The sequence below is a fragment of the Egretta garzetta genome, unplaced genomic scaffold (genome assembly GCF_000687185.1).
Source record: "Egretta garzetta isolate BGI_Z169 unplaced genomic scaffold, ASM68718v1 scaffold504, whole genome shotgun sequence".
Lineage (NCBI taxonomy): Eukaryota > Metazoa > Chordata > Aves > Pelecaniformes > Ardeidae > Egretta > Egretta garzetta.
In genome coordinates, this window is record NW_009259535.1 from 1,613,994 (window position 1) to 1,624,032 (window position 10,039).

At 39.2% G+C, this 10,039-nt stretch overlaps 2 protein-coding genes across 9 annotated transcripts in view; both read right to left on the reverse strand.

The window, feature by feature from the left end:
* INPP4A (inositol polyphosphate-4-phosphatase type I A) overlaps positions 1-7,498 on the reverse strand; it is a 141,879-nt gene extending 134,381 nt beyond the window's left edge. For all 8 annotated transcript variants that reach the window (XM_035893208.1, XM_035893206.1, XM_009637652.2 and 5 more), the window contains exon 1: positions 7,417-7,498. The gene's annotated coding sequence lies outside the window, so the exon portion shown is untranslated. The remainder of the gene's footprint in view (positions 1-7,416) is intronic.
* Positions 7,499-7,535: 37 nt separating this feature from the next.
* LOC104125234 (cytochrome c oxidase assembly factor 5) overlaps positions 7,536-10,039 on the reverse strand; it is a 3,345-nt gene continuing 841 nt past the window's right edge. Inside the window, exons 2-3 of the mRNA XM_009637659.2 lie at positions 9,685-9,768; positions 7,536-7,578 (exon numbers count right to left, since the gene is read on the reverse strand). Coding sequence (XP_009635954.1) covers positions 7,537-7,578; positions 9,685-9,768 — 126 coding nt within the window. The 3' untranslated portion in view covers position 7,536. The remainder of the gene's footprint in view (positions 7,579-9,684; positions 9,769-10,039) is intronic.

A 10,039-nucleotide genomic window follows, 5' to 3' on the forward strand; every position in this document is an offset into this window, starting at 1 on the left:
GCGTGCCTCCCCTCCCGCTACCCGAGGCTCGCCTTCCGGCCTCCCGGCGAGCCCCCCGCTTCTTCGTGCTTTGTCATCTCCCACTGCAGAGGATCCAAAAATACAGAAACGGGGATTCTCTCGTATCACCACCTGCAGTCAGAAATTGGGGACTCTGAGCAAGAAAATGGCACAGGGCTGAGAAGTACCCGCATCGCAGCTATGAAGCTTCGGCCAAATAATTTGAGATAATAATCCAGATTTTTTTTTTTTTTTCTTTTCTCACCAAAACACCAGCATGTTTCTTCCATTCATCCCTACTCATTGTCCACACCTGAAGTTGCTCAATAGCTGGCTCAACCGGCCTCACTTGTTGAAACTGCTGCATCGCTGGAGCCTGGGCTCCATTTCTTAATCAGTTCCTATCAATGAGGGACTTGCCTCGCTCAAGCAGCGTTAAGGGTAGTTTGAAAGAATGTAAGAAGAGCTGACAGTTCAGCTCTGGCTCATTATATATATATATATATTTAATTTTTTTTTAACATGGTGCGCAAATGCCACTCACAAGCTCCCCTGCGGGAACTCCCAGAAGGTACACGCGGGGCTCCCGCACGCAGGGAACACACTGAAGTGGGGAATGAGTGAGACATGCAGACACACTCGTCTGGATGCCTCCAGCCAAATGTGCATGATCTGCAGAGGACCGCTGCCAACTACCAGTTGAGTCAGTCCCAACACCACTCTAGTGTAAGAATTGTTAATTTGCCTGTTGCAGTTCCCCGGTGCTGGAAGCTGCCAGCTCAAGTCCTCAATATGATCTGAATTTCGATGGAGAAGCCAGGAGATGCAGCTGGAGTTTCTCATTTTTCTTTCCACCTGTCAAGTGGTGAAATTCCATTTTTAGCTGTGTGACAGGACTGATCCAAGCACTTCCGTTTCAAAAAATCAGACCAAACTTACAGAAGGGAGCTTATTTTCAATGCCTAGTCAAACATGTGATTTTTAACGTTTATCCTTGGTCATAGTTTAGCACAAAGCTAATGAACCGTGCCATGGTTTTAAACAAGAAGGAGACAGAAAACAGGAGTTCCTCTGCATACTGTGCAAGTTTAAAGCCATCCTCTCATAAAAATATTAAATATACTTGGCGATAACAGGCTAGGAAGCAAGTAGACACAGTCAGTAGCACCCTTCAATTTGAATACAGAGTTTGACAGGCTTAAGAAGCACAAAACATTGTAGTTTATTTGTAGCTGATGAGAATTTTCATCATCAACAACCAAAATATGACCTTTTAAAAACAGCAGGCTTGGATCTCCAACTCCCCACCAAGGATCCTGGAAAGCGTTTACTACTGATGCTCACTTAACATCAGCGAATCGAAACAGCACTAAAACCCTACAGACCAGAAGGGCGCTTGTGTTGCACCAGCGCTGAGGAAGGACAGAGAGAACCACCGGGTTACTTACAGGCGGAGCAGTCCAAGTCACCCCGGGCAAAAAAAAAAAAAGAGGAATACTGACAGGGTAGGAACAGATAGGGTAAGCAGGTTTTTCACTTTCCTCATTTTTTGGTAAGATTATAGATGTGCTGGATTAAGGAAACCTAAGTAAGTAACATGCCTCAAGAACTAACTGTCAGAGGGGAGTTGTGTTTGGGCAGAGGTACCCAGAAAGCTGACTTGGGACCATTACCAGGTTTAAGACTACTCAACATTTTCCTCAAAGACACAGAAGCACACATAAACTCACTGCTGATTATATTTGTGGACAACACAAAAACTGGCACTATGGTGAACAAAAGAACCGGGCCATCATGTAAGAGTTAGTTCTGGAACAGCTGATAAAGCACGCTGTTCAAAATGGGTTTGTTTTTTTACGGCCAAATCTCAGGTTATACATCCAGGAAAAGAATACAAAGCTGTACCTTGAACGCCGGGAAAACAGCAGACTGAAAAACTATTGACTCTGAAAAAGGCATCGGGGTCATAATGGACAAGGAATCCAACACAAGATCCCGACTTCACACTGTGACAAAACATGACACGCATCTTGGAAGCACAATCAATAGCGTACAAAGAAAGAAGAGGGGATTTTACTCATATATAGATCACTGAAAAATCCCATAACAGGGGTTTATCTCCTTCTTAAAAGATTAAAAATTTATGAGGGGACTAAGACAAGCAGAACACAAGATTTTAGGACGTCAATCCATGCATTTCACCAAAAAAATGAGGGTTTTTTTTGTTTTAAATGCATTCCCAGCAAGAAAATACAAGATATTACTGACCTCTTTTGCAGAGCCATCCCCTTCCCTTTTCCTGGAAGTGGAAGCTGAGCTCATTCTAATCACAAAACAGACACCCACTTTTAACAGAGGGATTGCTAGCTCTTGAAACACACTATCAAAGGAAGACATAAATTACATTTTATGCCTCTTTCAAGAGTCAGTGACTTTAGCATAAAAACTTGACCTTCACAGGAGGTCAGACCACATGGAGGGTGTTAAACTCTTACCTTAACTGCTAATATAAAGCAGAAAGAAAGGGACACTTCACTAGATGTCCAGTCTGAGCTGCTAAAGGGCCTTATACGGTCTCTTGTCTTTATACTGAGCAATGCAAAATTTTAGACAACTGACCATCAGTTTCTATTTACCCTCATCTTCCTCAGCACGCTAGCAATCCAATAACCTGTAACACATTTCCTCTCACCCAGATTTCGAGAAACCATCCTGCTGTAGCCATTAGAGAGGTACAGCTGACATGGAACCAAAAGCCTGAGACAAGCAGCATCTAAAAAATATTAGACCTCTGTGACCCATGTACCAGAAGGATTTCAAAAATTCCCCCACTGAAAAAGCCTTACAAAGTCCTGCCATAAATTGACAGAAAAATTCTATATTCTTCATCCTTCATGACAATGAGGACAACACCATACAATTTCACAGTAGCAGAGTTTATCACTGGAACTTACGAATTACAAACCCATTTCTACATTCACTGGTTCTTCCCTAGCTCCTTTTAAAGTAACAGTAGCAGTACTGCAGAAACTTTTGGGTATCTTGTTCTAAGTCACAGAGATTTGTTTCTATCATTTCCTCTGTTACTAAAAGTCTAAGAAATTATTCCCTTCCATTTCACTGCAGCCCATTAGTACCTACATGCAAAGAAAGAATTTGGCACATGAAAGCTTTCATCAGGACAAACGAATCCCAGCTTGATATAAAAAATAATTTCAATGTTTATCTACTAAAATACATTATTTGAAATATATCACCTGCTACTGACATCACTAAGCAGCTATTAAAATGCTGATCTTGGTGCTGCTTCTTCTTTCAGTGTTTAAGGACATTATTAATCAACCTACTGTAAATCCTGAAAATAAAGCATAGTCCACTTCAAGAAGCTGCTCCCTATGTTTACCGAGTTTTCTTCCTACAGGGAGTCAACCAAGTCACCATGGAGTCTACCACTTAAGGAAACCACTGGTTAATAATTTTCCTAAGATATCTGCAGCAAAACCATGCCAGAGACAAACAATTTAGCATGTACATTTGGAAAAAGGAGAAAGGACCTTAAGGTTTCTGGTTACTATTCCGTGTTTCTGGTTAGTATTCCGTCAGCTACAGTTTATGATGGAAACTAAACTGTCATGCTCTTCAGCTTTAGACAATGAGATACGTATTTAGAATAAATACACATATTCTAAATAACCGCATACCAAGCGCTAAGGCAGCATAAGTACTTGAGAAATTCAGCACGTCAACAAAGCTGCTACAGCTCTGTATTTCTAAGTTTTCCAACCAAAGGCTTAAACAACAGATACTGCTTACCACCTACATTCTATGGCTGCGTTTTTAGAAGATGATTTCACTTAGTGCTCTTCTTACGAGCAGAAGGTGTCAGTCTAGTTTGTTCCGGGCTTCCACTGAAATAATAATATTATTTGAAAAGTTTGCTTTGAGAAAAAGTGTATCATCCAACCCGCTCCGCCCCTGAAACTTAAAAGAGAGAATACACAACCAACTTCTTATGCCAACCAGTGAATAACAAAAGCCCTTTGTAATACAAATGCACATATTCTGGAAGAAGAGAAGCTTTCAAAAGTAATTTTTTTTAAAGATGTTTTTTCTTTCAAGAGGCATAGCTTAAACAATAAATGCATGCATACTAGTTAAACGCCAACCCTTCTCTCACTTTTCAGTGTATGTACACAAGGGCCTCATTAAACAGGTCCTGCTTAAACAATATGCTTATCACTTCATATTAACTTGAAAGAACAAGAGTTAATGACCTGAAGAATTTTTAAACCAGACTAAATGGCTATGGCCTATTTTTTTATCATAATAAAACATGGGAGTAGATCTGCAGTATGTGTTTACAGCTATACAAATACAAAGGTGTTTGCAGGATTGGACCACAGAGAGGACATGTCAACTGGTGGAACTAGATGTAGTAACACAGACAGGTCCTAACACTGACGGAGTCACAGTCTGCGACGTGAATTTCGACAGCATTCAGTGCCCCTTGACTCTGCCACCACGTAAAACAAAATGGGAGAAATCAGAGCAGCAGTGAAAGGTTTTTGCAAACTGCATCCTGCACTTACTCGATACAAATTATTAGCACTGCATAGATTTGTAATTCTAAAACCAGTAACAGCCTTTTGGCGCCATTTCAACCTTTTGTGCTCCAATTTCACAGATTCAAATACATGACATATGCAACTTTGCAAAATCTACCATAGATTAGAAATGTGTATTCTTTAAAAAAATCCAGTGGTGCAGCACAAGGCAGGAGAATTAAAAACATCAAGATATCAAAATAAAAACATTTTGTGTATTAGGAAAAAACCTGGAATCTTATACGCAAATTTATAGTACTTGGGGCTTTCCATTAAGGGAACAAATTATTTTCACACAAGAAACATTAATAGCTATCAAGTAGGACAGTGCTCAAAGTCCCGAGGCAATTATGTAATTAGTCATTTTTAGACAGAGTATTGTGTTACACAATACTGGAATTGAACGATTAATAGTCTCTTGAGCAAGCCAGTATTTAGGTACATATTCTATGCATTTTTATACTGTCCCACATAGCCCAGTGAACCACTAGGAAGTTTTGACACTAAGAGATTCTATCAGATCAAACCAGTATTCTGTTAAGTGAACTATTAAATCCTTAATCATCCAATAGCAAACACTGCATTTAATTTTAACACTTGATCTCCACTGGATCAAGCCACTTTCTAAAAATAACTCTAACTAGTTATCAGTCCATGATCCGTTACCTGCCTGCTCCCTTCCAAAAGGAGTTTCTGCAGCACCATTAGGTGAGGCTCAGTGATTATGGCTGAGAAAGGGCAAGTCACCTGAAGCACCAAGCCTATCGTCACCTGTGGCAGGGCAAACCATGGAAGAGTCCTTGACTACCAAAACCAAATATTCCCACTCTTCTCTCTAACTGACAGTTAATTACCAGCCAAGTAGCTTTAAATTTATTTTTACTCCCTTTTTGTTAATTTTTTTCCCCCCACGGAGAAGGCTTGTGAGTAATACTTTGAAGTCAGAGTGCTAAATTAAGAATACTCTTACAGACATCACATCAATTTATCATTTCAGTGTACATAAAGAGACAATATGGCAACTAGCTTGTGGAAAACAAAGGATGTTTACAGCACTTCAACAAACGAACTAGCTTTCACATGATCAACAGAATGTGAAATTGCGAAATCGGCGTTGATTTATGATTGCAAAAATAAAATCCTACACATACACGGCATAAAAACGTACAAGGAATATAAACGTACTTTGACTGATCACAGAGAGTTCTTTAAGACAACAGTCAACATGTGCTCATCCATTGGAGTCATTGATTTTACAAACAGTAAGTGTTGCATGCATCTGTTCAGACTAAATGTAAATGTATAAGCTTTAGCCAAGAAAATAAGTTACTATGACTCTCTCCCCTCTCACTATTTCCTAATCTTGTTCCCCAATCAGCTTGTCTGAAGTTATTTCAGTTTCCATATGTAAGAGTTACACTACCACTTATTTCTTAAAGGCTTCAAAAGGCATGGAAGGAGGTAGAGACACTGAAGGAAGGAAAAAGAAATATTCTTCAGAAACAAGTTCTTAAACAGAACCAGTAAGTATTGACCACAGTCACGGTTAAGCTTTTTACCTCCATAAATCCAGGGGTGGGGCAAGAGAGACTAGCTGATGCATGTTAACACTGTCACACTGCAGACAGATCTGCCACAGTCATCCTTGATCAAAGGAAAGCAAACCAGTCTTTTCCTCTATTCATTTCTTTGCTTTTTCACTGCAGCTTTTTATAGCTTACAAAACTATGTAAAATTTTACTACATACAAAAAAAATTCTAAAGGAAGAGCAAGTTTTAAGAAGCACATAGCAGAAATTAGTTATAATTTAAATGAATATGAACGGTAATTTGAACATTTTACACCCATAAATGTGAACCAAACGATTCAGAGAGAAGTGACAAAGTAAAAAGAAGAAAAATGCTCACCAAGTACAAAGTAAATTTGTGGAACACAACTTCCTATAAACACAATAAAGTCCAGATCACCATCCCTAGTTTGCACATACATTTGGGTTAGTATTTATATACTTCCTTTGAAAATAATGCAGAAAGATCACTCAGGGTCATCTCAAAGGAAATTAAATATTGTTGTAAATACCTCTAGAACACAGTAATAGCAGCCACCGTCTCCTTAACTGTTGGCCTGAGGAATACCTTCCTCACCCATCCGAAGATACATAATTAGCTACATCCTGGCATTCAAGTCATTGACTAGAATAATGGCTAGTTCTCTTGTACTTGTGCCAGTACAAGGAGAAGACAAATTACCGAAAGGTAAATCAGCTATCCTTTAATTTAGAGCAACCAAATGTTCATCTAGTTGTCCAATGAGACTACACTGTGCTAATAAACACGTACATCAATCACCATTTTAAAAGGGATTTGTAGCGAGAAGAAAGAGATGCCATCCTTGTATATGTGGGACCGCAAAAACATTGCCACTCCTACCTATTAGTGCAGGTTTATTGGGTAACAAACCTACTGGGGAGGAAGCAGCTTGCACCTACATTTCACAACCTTGGTCAAGTAGACATCTCTGGAAACAGCTCTATCCTGAGGTATCCTCTAGGATACTAGTCAAGTGGACTCCCAGTTCCATATCTTGCATTATTTGTGATAGTAAAACATGATCAGAATTAGTAAAACCACAAAAGACAACTTCTCTTCAAAACACAATAACTACTGCAGCTTATTCTGGATTTTACATATTTTATTACAAGTGCGTGACAAGTACTCATTTTGGCCAGAACTTGCAGATTTATGCTTGGCTTCTTTTTAACATTTAAATACACGCCCAGGACAATCTATCAGAATGCTCAGGAGTAGATACCTTCCACGAAAACACTGCATGAAAGGATGCAGCAGATAGGATCTTCTTACTGTAGTCTCTCTTTTGTTTAAAGTGCTGATGAACCCTGATCTCCCATGGCTGGGTCTCTTCTGGAAGACTTCAGTATCCCTTCCTTCCTCTGAATCTTGCCCTGGTATCCAACTGAAAATTGAAGTAAAAATATTAAAACCTTACATTTTGCAAAAGAAGTACTTTAGAGTGCTTGTACTATCTCAGCACTTTGCAACACCAGAAGAAAGCACGGAACAAAGCAGAAGTCACTGTAAAGAAAATCAATGATGTAACCAACAAGTCATAGGGTTCTTCCAAGGAAACAAACATTTTTTTATCTTACATCTCACACAAAACTAAAATTATGTGGTAAGCATCCTGTGCATTCTGAAATAAACAGTGTAACAACACAAACGACGGAACAGCACAGCGGGATGGCAAGGAACACATAAAAACAAGGTAGTGTAAATCTACTTAGATCTGTTTTTCCAAACTTAACTGAGAAGCTGAAGGAGGAAAATCCAGATTGGGTTGAAGTGGGAGTCTCTGCAAATGTCAGTGAGGATAGGGATACATTAAACACAACAAGTGTCCAAAAAATGTATCAGTAAAAACTGAAATAATATTTAGCTTGTTTCTTCTTGGCAGTTACAAAAAAGCATTTAATGGAAAGCAAAAAAAAAGGCAGTAAAGCTATAATAACAGCTGTGGAGCAGGACTTACTGAAACTAAACTGCAAGTTCTTTCCCAGTGCAGCAGAGAAACATGCTTTGATCTTGGGAGAATTCTTCTGAATTTAGATAGTCAGTCTTGAAGATGGCAGTTACAGATTGCAGTTCAGCCATATTTGGATAGTAGATTGAGGACGTATCTTTTACCTCCCTTAACTAACCCTCTTTCAGGATTCAGAACTGCAGCAAAATTTGTAAAGAGCTAAACTGCAAGATGGCACAGCTTGCGCAATAACCGAGCAGCTTCCATGTTAAACACTGTTCCTACTTTACTGTCTAAAGTGTACTAAAGTTTACTCCTCTGATAAGAGATTATATTTCCTTCTAAAGAAAACAGCATCTAGGAAAAATCCCTAATGATTTCAGCATACTGCAAATTATACCTGTGTTTACTGTCTAACATGTTTTAAATACTCTTTAAGCCTCACTATTACACCAGGTAAGAAATTTGGCAGAGCACAATTATTGAAATGTACAGAGTTAACAGGACAAGAAAAATGCTGTTCTTCAACCTTAGAATTTGGAGCAGTTAAACAGAATCATATCAGAGCCGGGCCTCTTCCCGCATGAAACTAAGTTTCATCAGGCTCCCCTAACGATCTAGAGACAGAAACACAGGCCCATCATTTGGAGATACTGCTGCATCCAATAGGTATTTCAAGCATTAAATACACAGCGCTTTTTCCTGACCACAAAAATAATCATTTGTCACTTTATGGATGAATGCAGTTCATGTAGAACAGGTACAAAAAGACTTACACAATAATACAGAAGAGAAGAAAAAATTCAGGTGCAGTTTCAGCTGCACATTCTTCATTATGTATCACATCAGCTAAAAATAAAAATGAGGCCGGCACTACTCATGCTTAGAAAGCTTTAATACCATCTTTGCTACACCTTAACTGGTTTTTTACGTGTTATGGAAACAAAAATCAAGATGTTTTTAGACAAGTAACTCCTATCAAAATTGGCGAAACTTTATCTAATTACATTTTTACAACTGGCTTCTCGCTACTATACTTGATATCTCCCTACATAAAAACCCCAAATTGTTTTTTACCATGAATTCCCACCCTCCACAAAAATTAACAAATGCAAGAGCCACTTCAGCAGTGGAAATCTTTCAATAGGACATTCCTGTCACTTAAATGTTCTTCATTCATAGACAAAAATTAGCTCATCAATATCTTATCTTACAACTACCCAATCCACTAATATGGTTTAAATCAAAGCTTTACTAAAAAAAAATAATAGTAAAAGCACCTACCTCACTGACACATCACTTGCTAGGCCGAATTCAATTTAAACGTGCTTTTTTTTCCCCATCTCTACAACTTTTTCTTCAGGAGAATAGCATACAACATCCATCTTTTAAATGGAATTCAAAGGCAAGACCTGTTCTCTTTAATGACACCAGTTTTACTGAATTAAAGTGGTTTAAGTGGTTTTCTTCAGAAAGCAGTGAAAAGGACAGAAAGCAACCAGGCCGCTCGCTGGCAGAAGAAAATGCACTACAAACACTTACCATTGATCTTTTGCATGCAAAAAATGTCACTTGCAAACTCCTACAGTGTCCTTCCCTCAAACATTGTTTAGGGCTTTTGTTTTCCTGTTAGACGAAAAATAAAGGATCAAAGACTTAATGGATTTCTGCAGCCTGTCAGCGAGACATCAAGATACTTCAGACAAGGTTTACTCGGGATTTTGCTATGGCACAGGGACTTGCGCTTTTTTCTGAAGTTACAGTTTCTCCACCTGCTTAAAACACGAACTAACGGGGCTGGAAGGGACGAACCAACAGCTTCTGTCTCCCAGGGGCTCCTGCACGGCCCCCGGCCCCGCCAGAAGACGCCCCCACCTCGGGAAGGGCCGCGGGTGCG